Source organism: Sinohyriopsis cumingii, chromosome 16 (genome assembly GCF_028554795.1).
Source record: "Sinohyriopsis cumingii isolate HCF-2022 chromosome 16, ASM2855479v2, whole genome shotgun sequence".
Classification (NCBI taxonomy): domain Eukaryota; kingdom Metazoa; phylum Mollusca; class Bivalvia; order Unionida; family Unionidae; genus Sinohyriopsis; species Sinohyriopsis cumingii.
This window is the reverse complement of record NC_142976.1, coordinates 62,679,142-62,692,726: the sequence shown is the minus strand read 5'-3', so window position 1 is coordinate 62,692,726 and position 13,585 is coordinate 62,679,142. Positions and strand designations below refer to the sequence as shown.

At 33.7% G+C, this 13,585-nt stretch overlaps 1 protein-coding gene and 1 pseudogene across 4 annotated transcripts; both read left to right on the top strand.

The window, feature by feature from the left end:
- Window positions 1–277: 277 nt before the first annotated feature.
- Window positions 278–9,072, top strand: LOC149780565 (uncharacterized). Of its 4 annotated transcripts, none has more exons than XM_089937611.1 (4): window positions 278–417; window positions 5,912–6,080; window positions 6,726–6,784; window positions 7,596–9,072. In XM_089937611.1, exons 2-4 carry the CDS (start codon window positions 5,974–5,976, stop codon window positions 7,793–7,795), a joined length of 366 nt encoding a protein of 121 aa, XP_089793737.1. In that variant the 5' UTR covers window positions 278–417; window positions 5,912–5,973; the 3' UTR covers window positions 7,796–9,072. The 4 variants fall into 4 exon arrangements, with proteins under 4 accessions (XP_089793737.1, XP_089793736.1, XP_089793735.1 ...); XM_089937610.1 differs by lacking the exon at window positions 278–417 and adding an exon at window positions 4,015–5,219; XM_089937609.1 differs by lacking the exon at window positions 278–417 and adding an exon at window positions 4,015–5,509.
- LOC149780564 (uncharacterized) lies at window positions 7,806–9,072 on the top strand (annotated as a pseudogene).
- Window positions 9,073–13,585: the final 4,513 nt, after the last annotated feature.

Sequence of the window (13,585 nt, the reverse complement as noted above, 5' to 3'; positions counted from 1 at the left end):
TTCCATTTAATCTGGAATAAATAGATTTTGGTATTTCTTTCAATTCTACGAAATTTCGTGATTATGGACTGGATTTATATGTGACAATTCCACATGAAATACATGGGATTGAAGAAGCAAGGGAGAAGTGTGTTGACATCTGCAAATGTGTTTCTGTTTCTGTCACTGAATTTTTGAAATCATAATTTGGGAAAAATATGAAGTCTTTCAATTGCAATTATCAAAAAGACGCTATGGAATTTAATGCTTATTTCATTTTGAGTGCAATAAGGAGGATGTAATTGCACTTATCATCGAAATTAGAATACAGTTATTTCGAAATGTGTAATCAAGATTGAGAACCTATGACATGGCTCATGTAATTCAGATTTGCAGAACTAAGAAAGTACATTTTGAGGAAATTCAGGATGTAAAACGGTAAGCATATTTTTTTACCATTCTTGTCACCAGCTAAAGAAGACAGTATATGACTTGTCACTTGTATGTTATTTATATGGACCCATTCTTGCATCTGTTGTATACTGTAGCTAGCCTAAATCCAAAACATTGTATCAACAAAGTTAACGCGGAATGTGCCAAAGCAGCTGGTATGTGGCAGCCCACGAAACATGTTTTAGTTCATTCAGAAACAAATTTAAACAACCACAACGTAAAGCGCCTCTTAGGCAAGTGTACATGATTTGTTTACAAATCAAAAGTACTGGCGTCTGCATCCATTTTTTGTTTACAATAGAAAGTAGTTCCTTTATGCACATGAATGCAATATGTGTATTTGCACGCGAGTTCAGCATCGGGTAATATTAAACGACTCTTGACAATGCAAAGTTAACGGAGAAAAAAAATGAGCATATAATAATTAAGTGATCTTGCATCTGAGCTTGTTGCCTTTATCAAACTCCGAACATGTGTTTATATCAGTAAGATCCTTAGTGGAGTTCAGTAGTGTCCTCGATTCACTGGTACTAATTAGGGGATTGTGCATCTGATTAACTGAGCTTGCTACCTTTATTTATGTCACATCTCTGATTTGATTTTGATGAAACTTGAAATGTATGCTTATATCATTAAGCTCTAAAGTTGTAATAAGTGAGATCCATGCATACAAATTATGTGACTTGCTTCTGATTGGCTAACTTGTTATTCCGCTGGAAGCTGTATTTCTGATCTGATTTTGATCAGACTTGAGATCTGGACATCTGTCATCAAGATTTTGGACGCATTTGATAATGAGCAAGATACATGTATATTAATGATGTACTTGTGCATCTGATTGGCTAACCAGTCTAAAAGTCGTATTTCTATCCAATTTTGATCCGAATAGGGACAATTATCATCATGATCTTGGACGGTATTGAAAGTGAACAAGAGCCATGCATGTTAATGAGTTGACTTGCATCTGATTGGCTGAGTTAGTTGCCACTCTTGAATCCATATTTTAGCTCAGATTTTTTATCCAACTTAAAGTATGGGCTATATTAATGAGATACCTTGCATCTGATTAGCTAGGCTTGTTATCTTTCTTGAAGTAGAAACTATTATTCTCACCCAATTTCTTTGATTCATGGTAGATGTTTATATCTTCAGGATTCTGGATGTTAATCATGACATTATCATCAGAAAAAATGTTTATCAGAATGTAATAAAATATGTGCAATCAGTATAGCATAAAGTTTACAAGATAGTTTACATTGGCTGTGTTCTTAAAATAATACAAAAGCCTGCTAAGTGTAGTGATCAACTTTTAAGTTCTGTAAGGCAGGTGAGCAATATCATTCACTTGGATCTCCTTTTTTCCCAGCTCAGTATTAAACATTTTTGTCTCATATGAACAAATTGAATATTCCTATTCTTGTCTTGTAACCAGCTGTCGGCAGATTTAGTCATTTCATATTTTAACATTGAATTTTTTTTAACCAGTTGTCGGATGATTCATTGATCACTCTAAGGGCCAAAATGGTCATTTGGTTAATCTCACTATAAGCAACATAATTAGGAAAACATTTGTTTCAACAATCTTTCAGAGCACCTGCGTTTTAATGCAGTTTTATAAATGCAACCATGCTGCAAAACTCAATGTCGTACATTTGAAGGCATTTGGAGTTTCTGACATCTCCTGTGTCATTTTCTATTCATATGAGAATAGGGCAAGCTTACAAATATGATTTCAACTGCGGGTATCTCATGGTAGTATTTAAAGCATCAAGTTCACACATTCTGGTACTTGAAGTTTCTGGAGTTTTCCTCCATCTCTCTTGAAAACCTGAATCGGTTCTGAAAATTGGGATTCCGTCCTGTTCCAAAATATGAATATTTAATCACAATGGAGAAATATCAATGTAATTATTAATTTTAATGAATTCATTAGTACAGCTAGTTAGGTTGTGGGAAAACATTTTGGATTACATTGTTATAAACAATGATGTACACAATGCAGTATATTTTTTACATGGATAGAAAAACTGGATTGTGCTTGGAGGTCTGTATATAATAATGTACATAGTGCATGCATTCATTATATTCATCGAAAGTGCAATAATAGATAAATCCGCTGTTCACCTTTGATTTTAATTATTTTAATTGGCAATAAATTGTTACATTTCATCACTACTTCATCCCTAGTACTTAAAGCTTAATGAAGAAAAAAAATTTCAGAAAATACAAAATACTTTCCTGAAAAATTATCAAGGATAGGTCCCTTTTATGTCCACACAAAATGTACTGGGAAATAATATGTCGCGTAGTATGACTGAGATCTTTGCCAAGGCTGACAAGATAATTGAGTATGGACTTAAATGAAAGCTATTATTTGATTGGTCTCTAGTATGGACTTAAATGAAAGCCATTATTTGATCGGTCTCTATAAAGTGCTTAAGAGAGATGAAAAGTTGATGTGTTGTTTGCATGAGCATTGTAAGACATGGACATCACTTATTGGGGTAGACTATACATTTTTTAATAAAAGAATGGAGCAATGTTTTTGTCTCACTGGTGTAAAGATTGTAAGACATAAGTATCACTATTTCTTATAGTGATACTTAATAGAAGATAGAAGCAAGATTTTTATCCCACTGCTGAATCATTGTACAACATAAGTATCACTTTTCATTGGTTTGTTAGTCTATGGCTGATCATGTAAGATAGCAGCAAGATTGTTTTTCTCACCTGCATCTAAACACAGGTGTAGGAGCACAATTTTTTGGTTCACATGCATCGGACTTGTGAGTGGTATCCTTATTGTTCTTTGTTTTTGTTGATGATGCAATACGGGAACATATTTTTGACTTAACATCTTTAGTATGACAAGTTTCACTTCCTTATTGAGAGGGTCTCAATACAAATACAATATAGGAGCAATGATTTTGTCTCATCTGTGTAAGCATCATAAAACATAGGTATCACTTTATCAGTGGAGACATTGTCGTCAGCGATTCTAACATTTTCCGCTAAAGTTTTTTGTTCACAGATTTTACAAGTTAAATACACTAGGGATGGTTATATTTTTTTTTTTTTTTTTTTTCATCATGTTTTTGCAGATTTTATACAGTTGGTGGTGGGAATGGGTGGTATTATGTGACACCTCAACTGACACAGGTGAGACGAGTTTTGAACAACACTTGTCATGTCTTATTTTTTATAGAGGATTTTTTTATATACCAAAAGTAAGGGCAGGTAGTACTGGAAACCTCTTATTTCTCATCACTTTTTATTATATATAGTGCTTATTCTGTGTAACGTAAAGAAATGTATATTCATAGTTATTCATTATGTGACATATATAGTAAAATGAAATGACTTTTTATTGCGATGCATAATGCACTTATCATTTATGCAATCATGAAAATACTTTTTAAAAAAATAATTTTGATGCCATCTTGTCTCATTTTTTTTGCTCTTGACACTCCTACAGAGAAACTAGTTTAGACCTGCATTGTGTTTGTAATATTAGTTTTAATATATATATATATATATATATATATATATATATCTCTTTTAACCTTAACAATTATCTGAGGTCATTGCCATTATCTGAGGTCACTGCCAGAATTAACCATACGTGTACAGGCATCAGTGTGAGTAAATATCAGAAATAGAAGTTCCTGTGATCAAACTGTCAAGTAATGTTGACAGTTTTACATCTTGATTGTAGGACCTGGTGTTGCAAATTTTAGCCTTGAATCATACTTAGCTTTCATTCTAAAAAGATCCACACCTGAATAAAATCAGCAATGTACAGTTTGCACTTGTGTTGTGCATGATATAATTGGCAGTAATTTTACTCACTTTATAAGCACATACAATAGAACCTTGCTAGTGAAACCTATCGTTACTACCTCATTTTAAGTTGTTGACGCTATTCAAAAGTTGATTCTTTGCTAACAAATGTGCAAAGCTTTAGTCTGCCAGAGAATCCTAAATAAGTTAACATGATGGCCTTGTTTTGCTGCAAGGAATTTTTGTGGACATGTTCAGCATGGCAATACTGACTGTATAATATGGGTGAAAGATTCAGTTATGTCTGTTAGACACACTTCTACACAAGATTGATTTTCTGCCCAAAGTATAAACCATTCAGCTACGTAATAGCTGAAACATCAAGAAGTCACATCCTTGGAATAAAACTTGGTGTTGTACAAATAAGCACCCAATTTCTGTTAGATGAATGATTGTTTTCATGGTGTGACTATATATAGATTTACCACGAGAAAGTGTGTATGTGATTTGGATTTTTAACGTCTGTAAAAAGTAATATCAACACTGAGTGTTCACCAGAAGATTTCTTATGATATCTAGTTGGCCCTGAATGTAATAGTGCCGATCTGACCTCAGATATGGCTGCCATAGTGAACATTTTATTGCTAATGCGTAGATCTGACCTGTCAATCAAATCGACAAAAATTGACCAATCGGATAAGAATGTCAGGTGCTACAGTAACATCCGCCATGTTTTACCGATAAAAGTGTGGTGAGAAAGAATACAGCTGCATTACAGACTTTCGTGATTTTTGGGATATATTGACAAAATGGTGTTTCGATGTGCATGGGGAACATGCAGTACAGATGAGAGATATCCGGAAAGGTTGGAAGGAGGCCGTTTTATACATTTTCCGACTCCAAAACTTGATTTGGAAAAGGTGAAACAATGGATAAAAGCGCATGGTCAACTGCATGAATGGCTTAATATCGCCAGAATAAACCAACACAAGGCCGTTTGCTCGAAGGTAATTCAGTTTAGATTTCACTATGGTAAACAAGTATATGTAGTTTTCTAGAAAATAATGTTAAATAGAAAAATATTTAATACATATTTCCTAAGGCTGGTTTATGTAATTGTTGTTGTTATCATGGGTTAACTATATTTTTTCAGTACATCATAGGCTATACCTGGTGGCCAGGTTTATCTGGTGGATGAAAAGCCCAGGAAGAACCACAGACTCGTGGGCAGCTACTAAAAAGTTTTTTCACATACTCATATTGACCGAGCTCCAGATCAGAACCTATGTGGACATAGGTGAGATGGCAGTGACCGGTAAAGGCGAGAGACTTTGACCACTCGGGCATCCAGGTCACCCTGTAATATTAGTGCTTTAATTATAAGTATACATTTATCCCATACCAGCCCTCTTTATATTTTTATGTTGTATTGAAGGAATTAACAACAGGTTAATACATTGGGTTATTGTTGGTGTATGTATAATGAAGCATATATTTATTTTATGACTAGGTCTTGAATAAGAATAAGAATTCTTTATTTCAGACTACATTGTTGATACATCTAATTTAAAATATAGATATAAAATGTTTCTTTGCTGATATTAATAAAAAAATATCAATTCAAGTACGTTGCATCGGATTAATTTGCTTTTATGATTGTCATATAATGAATTGTTTTGTAAATATACATATTTTTAAGCACTTTATCGGAGGAAATGGACAAACTGAGAATTACCTAGACCCCATTCAAGCTGATGGTCCATGTACTATGCCAGCAAGAAAACTTCAGTGAAGAGAGCTTCTTCACAACAAAATGAAATCAGCCAACATAAATGCAAATGCCTGCATTTGGAAAAAAACACAACTGCGTAAGGGCCAAGAAACTCACAGAATATGTCTAGCTTTATTAATCTTTTACATATGAAATATAACAAGTTTAATTTCAGAATAAATTCAGACTTTAATCTTTAAGTAAATATGCAAAGCTAGCAAGTGATTGAACTGATAATGCTTAAAAAGTGTTTCATATGTTGCTTATACTTCACAATAAATACACACATATATATATAGACCACTCCGGTGGCCTAGTTGTTAGAGCGTCCGCCTCGGATGCAGGAGGTCATGGGTTCGATCCCCAGCCAAGTCATACCAAAGACTTACAAAAATGGTACTAACAGCTGCCTCGCTTGGCGCTCAGCATTAAGAAGTTAGGACTGGTCGGCCTGGTGTCAGGATAATGTGACTGGGTAGGACATCATGCTACATGTCTGCGACATGATGCCCCAGTGCTAGGCATCACTATAAACTGCCACACTGCTGACATCGTAGTGACATGACTGAAAAATTGTTAAAGCTACGTTAAAAATCAAAATCACACACACACACACACATATATATATATATATATATATATATATATATATATATATATATATATATATATATATATATATATATATATAAACATGAAAACTACTTGTTGATCATTGTGCATAAGTATTTATTTCTTACAGATTGAACAGTCCAGATATGATCTGTGAGTCAAGGATGTCTACACAGACTGAAAACACGTGTAAGTATTTTAATCATTATTCTGAAGATTGTGGTTATGGAATTGCATAATCGCTGTAAAATTCAGCTAACTTTTGTAACACTGAAGTCATGAATGTTTGGTTTAATTATTTCCAAATACATATCCTCCTGTATGTACACAATGAATTCACAAAATTCATAACCTGTAACCATAAGTTAACCTTGAATCTATGCATTGTAACTGTGTGTTTTCTTTAATGATACATGCTCATCCTTCTGTAAATAGAAATCTGGTATATCATTGCATGCTTTTTCACTGGTCATTTTTCTAGCAGAGGAGGGGCATTTAATTTCCACAATTCCACGTACTCCATTGTCACATAGTTTCCCATCAGGCGAGGCACCCAAAAATTAAAAGTCATTATTAGCCACAAAGCCACATTCATGGAAATGCCTAGAAGGATACAATTCAAGATACTTTTCTTTAGCAGTTTTCTCGTGTCTTTTACCATATTCAAGAGCTTTGGCTTTCGCATCATTTTTTGAAAATAAACTGTTAATAAACTTTTCACTGGGTTTAGATTTTCTTGATATTACTTTTCTAAAAGTAGATGCAGTAAGTCTTTTCTCTCATGACACCAGTGATCCGATAAGGCCTGATTTCTTGTCTGTACCTCAGTGTCACATGAATTTATGCACTTTGTGTTCTCATGGAATGGTTTGAACTCATTTGGTAAACACACTGGAGAAGCCCTTGTCACAGATGTATTACCACTGTCCTGAGTTATTTGTGTAGTTTCTCTCAGGTACTTTGTCTGAAATGAAGAAAAATACTTTTCTTATTTTTTCAGGGATATCAGCAATGGATATGTTAGCAGTTACAGCTGAGAATCAGGATCTAAGGCTCAAATTGTCAAATAGTTCAAGAGAGATACAAGAGCTTCAACTTAAAATGTTATCAAAAGATAAAGAAATTCAACATTTGAAGAAAATAATTGCCAAGAAACAAATATTGAGTGTAGCAATTGTGAACTATAAAGAAACTTACTGAAATTTAAAAAAAAAAATACTATACTGGAATCAAATACATAAGATTTTTAGCTTTGTTGGCCTTTCTAGCCCCTACAGAGTGTCCAGTCAAATATGGACCAGGATGAAGGGATACAAAAAGCCTTAGCCAGGAAGATGGACTGTTTTTAACAATATGTAGGCTTAGGCATGGTTTTGGTTTAAAAGATCTGGCCACACAGTTTGGACTCTCAGTACAGTCAGCTAGTGTTGTGTTTAAGACATGGCTCGATCTTTTGTATTTAAAACTTGGCCAGCATTCAGTTTGGCCAAATAGAGATACTCTAATAAAAAACATGCCATCTGAATATAGGAAAGATTTTCCCACTACAATTTTTATTACAGATGGAACTGAAGTTAAAAATTCCAAGTGCACTTTGCCTACAGATCCAATTTAATAGTGATTATAAATCTGCAGCAACTCTAAAGGGGTTGATAGGTTGTGATCCTAAGGGTTGTGTAATGTTTGTTTCAGAATTATTTACAGGATCAATTTTAAATAAATCTATCACAGAACAATGTGGTTTTTATGATATGCTTAAAACTAATCAATTGGTTATATTAAAAAAGGAGATGCCATAATGGTAGTCAGTGGTTTTAACATTGCAAAAGAAATAAAATGAACTTGGCTTGAAAACAATAATTCCACTATTCGTATTGGCAAGTAGGCAAATGACAGCTTCTTAGACACTTTTGACTAACGAAATTGCCAAAAATAGGGTACATATAGAATGTCTCATATGTAAAGTTACAATGTACAAACTTTTATCACACTGTATTCCTACATTTTTGTTTCAAAAGGCCAACAAAATATGGACAGTGTGTTGTCTTAAAACACTTTTTAAGATGTATTTGTTAAGGATGAACAATGAATATACTATGATTGGATAGTACCTGATACAATAATATTGACCTGATCTGCACATCTCCTAGAGATGTTGATACTTTAGGAATGTTTGGTGCAATTCTGCACTACGGGGGTGTTCCCTTCAGACTAGAGAGATGAGACATGTCCTTTTCATCCACTTTCGGTACTCTAAATGTAAAAGAAATGTAACAAAATAATTGTGTTAATGTTGTTTCTGTGCTTATCAGTGCCTATTTTAGGCATCTATAATTTTTGCACATATTTTCAGTGCACACCTTATTACTTGTTCTTTTTGATGACATTGTATTGTATATTTATATAAATATTTTTCTATTACGTATCAATTCAAGTATATTGCATCAGCATGATGAATAAAAACAAAGTATTAAAGCGATATTGTTTGTTGTGTTTATTTTAATCTGGAAGTAATAAATAGTTTAACTACATCTACAATAAGATTTTAAATAAGTATTTCTGTTGGTAAACAATTTGTATTTTAATTTCATACTTTTTGTTTATATCTGTGTGGCAAACCACTGGCTTCCTTTTGCTGCTCTCTGTCGGTCTAGCTACCACGTAGCAACCACGACGTGGTTAAGTGGCACTGGTTTTATTTTCGATCCCCTTGGCACATGCCATTGCTGACGTATGCTTGTGCAGCTTACCTGGTCAGGAACATTGATGAAGTTATGTAGTTTGAAACCCTGTAAGGACTTAATTAGCCCTACTACATGGGAACAATGCCCACTGACCCTGCAACAATACATTTTTCAGATATACACATTAATTAAAAAAATAAATGTTATAGGTGCATATATCTGAAGCATGATGACGTCTGTAATAGCGTACTGATGTGTCAATAGTCTCTTGTTGAAAAACAGAAAATATTCTTCCAGTTTTTTTTAATTTAGTATAAATTCCAATAAATTTCTTTGTCCAAGAATTATCAGAGCACTTTTGTATTTCCAGGGAAAACAATCACTTCAATTCAATAATTTGAAGAAAAATAAAATTTAGCCCAAACTGGTCAAAACATAACACAACTTAATGTGTCAGATGCTAAAGCACAACTGACAGAACTTTTATCAAACTATCATTTATACACCTCATTAAGGTCCAAAACAGATTCCTGGATGGGGTTCAAAAGTTCATAATTTTCTGAAATAAATAAAAGTTTGTTTACCAATTAACACATGCTTAATGACATGTAGTCCAGGTATGACCTTGATTCAGCTTAATTATTCTTACTCTGAGAAAGATAATTTTAAAAAAAAAATTGTTTACCAAAACTGTCACTGATTTTGAAACGAGGTCAGCAACTAGACACAATGTTCCTATTATTAGTTGTTTATATTGAAAATTATTTTTAACAAATCAATTCTGGACAATGTCAAATCCAGTAAACAATGTTACATTTCAATAGCATGTAATGGAATAAAGAAAACCAATTTAAAACAAACAAATATACTTAACACTAACCCCCTTAAAAGAAAAAGAAAGATGTATTTAATAAAGCTTTCTTTTTACCATAGGTCAATTATATGTGGTTTATAAAAAAATAACATAAGAAAAAATCTTACGAAAAATACAAAGTATGCATGAAATAATATATTTCTATACACATGAAAGTGCATCTGCTATTAAATTGTCTTTTCCCTTGATGTGCCTGATGTCGATATTCCTGCAACAACAAACTCGACCTTAATAATCTTATTTTTATTTTTCTCATCTTGTCAATGAAAGTAAGGGGGTTGTGATCACTAAAGACAATAATCGGAGAAGGAACTGAACTAATGTAAATTTCAAAGTGTGGTAATACCAATATCAAAGCCAAACATTCCTTCTCGATTGTAGATTAATTTCTTTGGTGCTTATTTATTTTATTTAAAAAATAGCACACTGGATGATCAACACCATTTTTATCTTCTTGAATCAATACTGCTCCAACCCCAACATAACATGCATCAACAGACAATTTAAATGATTGGCTGAAATTTGGAGCTGTATGAACGGATGCAGTCCTTAAGTATGGCTTTTAAAAAATCAAAAGCCTCCTGACGTTTTTCAGTCTAATGAAAATTGTCTTGCTGAATAAATTTGTCATACGTTCACCAATTATGGAAAAATTGCAACAAAATTTCCGATAGTATCCAGCCATACTCAAAACTCGCATCAGTTGCTTTTTACTGATAGGCCCAGGGAATTCAGAGATGGCCTTGACCTTACCATCTATAGGTTTAACTTGTCCATGTCCCACGATATGTCCTAGAAATGTTACACAAGCACAGATAAACTCACTTTTGGATAAATTAATTGTCAGACTTGCATCAATGAGTCTTTCAAAGAATTTCCAAATTGTTGATAAAATTTCTTTCCAGCTGTCGTTTTAGATGATAACATCATTGATGTAAGCATCACAATTATCTAGACAAGATGTAATCATGTTCATTAAACGTTGAAAGTACTTCACGTACCCTTCATACCAGACAGCATCACTTTATATTGAAAACGTTCATCTGGAGTCACGAATGCTGAAATTTCCTTTCCCTGTCCGTCAGTGGAATTTGCCAAAATCCTTTCAGAGGGTCAGATTTGGTGACATGCTATGTATTTACAATTTTATCAATGCAGTCATCGATTCTTGGTAATGGAGATAAATATGTTTTAGTCACACTGTTCACCTTTCTATAATCAGTACACATGCGGAAAGTTTTATCTGGTTTCGCAACAAGTATACATGGTGAACTCTAGTCGTTTTTACTCGGTTGTATGAAATCATTTTTCAGCAAATACTGAATTTCCTTTTTCAAGTATTCCTGTTTGAGAGGGTTCATCCTGTATGAATGTTGTTTCACAGGTGTGGAATTTACAATTTCATCGTCATGGTAGATTTTGTTTGTTCTTATAGGTACATCTGGAAATTAGTGCTCATATTCAAGTAATTGTTTAGGTTCATTCTTTTCTTGTTGCAAATGTGAACGTTTCTGATATAGATTATTCATAATTTCTAAATTCCGAAGATTTGTTACTCCAAAATCAGAGTCTGATTGTATTCCTTCACTTAAAACTTCACTGAGCGGGATAGGTACAACTAAATTGCATAATTTACCTGGCTATCTCTCTCAACATATTTAAATTATTTACATGCCAGGAGTACTATTATTATAATTTAACTCATTCATTTTCTTAACTTTGTTAGGGCCGTAATACCAAATCTGAAGAAAATTTTGAACAATGAGCAAGAGAGACAACTCTATCGTCAGACTCATAAGTTCTCTCCATTGTAGTTCTGTCAAACCATATTTCACTTTAAACTTGAATTACTGAATGCCGAATTCAAGCATAATTAGCTGGAAAATGCCAGACATAAAATTTTAACTTTGATCAGATTGGACAGATTTGAGAAGGCCAAATTCAGTTTTGTTTGGTTTTTTTATTAAAAAAAAAAACTTTATCAAAGCTTTTACTATTGTTTTGATTTTTATATTCCTCAAAAGAATTACCTCTGGGAATCTCGTTAACGCACACATTATGGTCAACAAGTATTGGTTCTGTCTTGGTCTTAGGTAAGGGACCGACACAGTCTACCATTATTATGCTAAATGGTTCGTCAAATGCAGTAATAGGTTGTAGATGAGCCTTAGGTATGTTCTGATTTGGTTTTCCTACCATTTGACAAGTATGTCAAGATCTGCAGTATGTACAAACATCACTTTTAATTTTTGGACAATTGATTCAAGATCTTGTTTTATGTCTTACTAATCCCTAAATGACCAGCCAAAGGAGCTTCATGGGCCAGACTAAGAATTTTCTGTTGGTATGATTTTGAACTACAGTTTGATAGTTCACTGACCACTCGTCACCAGCAGGTACCTCGGGAGGTCTCCATTTTCTCATAAGAATTCCATTTTTAATGAAATAACAAACAGGTACTTCTGTGGCATCAGTTTCACTATTGGCCCTTTGAAACAAACAGGAGATCTCAGGATCTTTTTCCTGTTCGACGACAAGTGATTGTCGTTTGTCACCCTTATTAGAATAAAGAGGATGAGTAAAAAGAGGATCACTGTGATCAGTACCTTTTGGTTGATCCAAACAAGGAGTAAAAATGACCTCATTAAAAGCCTGACCAATACATGTGTCAGCTAAAGGAATATTTTTCTGATCAACATCATTCTCAAGAGCTTTCTTTGCATAGCTTTAGTAACTGCGCACGCTGGGTATAAATCAAGGGATTTGTTTCAATAGGATCGACTTTCTGATCCAAACAAGGCTTGTAAGTGACAAGTGGATTAACCAAAACCTTATCTTTAGCTAGGTCATTGCCTAGTAATAAATGATTGCCCTCAACGGGTAAAGAATACACTGTTCCGACTGTCACGGGTCCTGAGACTAAGTCTGGTGACAAATTTACACAATCGAGAGGAACATTAACAAAGCCACACTCTACTCCCTGCATAAGAACACTCGTTAGAAGAAGACTTCTCAGAAAAAGACATAGTACCTGATAATAAAGGACTGAGAAGCTCATGTGTCCATTAAAATTTTAATAGGTATGGGATTGCCTGAATCACATGACTGGTTCATGATTTTTCATCATAAAATCAGACTGGGGTTTATTATACAAATGTATTGCTTTCAATACATGACCGTGACCTCTTAGAAATAAGAGGATTTTGTAATAGGTCTTTCGTGATTCTGTTGCTTGTTTATCAAGTTGTAGCAATAAGAAATAACGTGTCCTTTCTTCTTGCAATAGGTACACGTAGGAAGAGACAAGGATTTCTACTCATTGTTATCAGAAATTTGATTTCTTAAAGTTATGCCAGATTGATATTTAGAAGGGCTTGTATTTGGCTGAAATACTTTAATACCAGAAAACAGCCGAGTGGAAGACGTATATAC

Bases quoted from the DNA above. Each gene is read 5' to 3' on its own strand.
- LOC149780565 (XM_089937611.1), top strand. From the start codon at position 5,974: ATGTACTATGCCAGCAAGAAAACTTCAGTGAAGAGAGCTTCTTCACAA. The intron at 6,081-6,725 runs GTAAGGGCCAAG...TATTTCTTACAG, and splicing joins TTGGAAAAAAACACAACTGC to ATTGAACAGTCCAGATATGA. The intron at 6,785-7,595 runs GTAAGTATTTTA...TTATTTTTTCAG, and splicing joins TACACAGACTGAAAACACGT to GGATATCAGCAATGGATATG.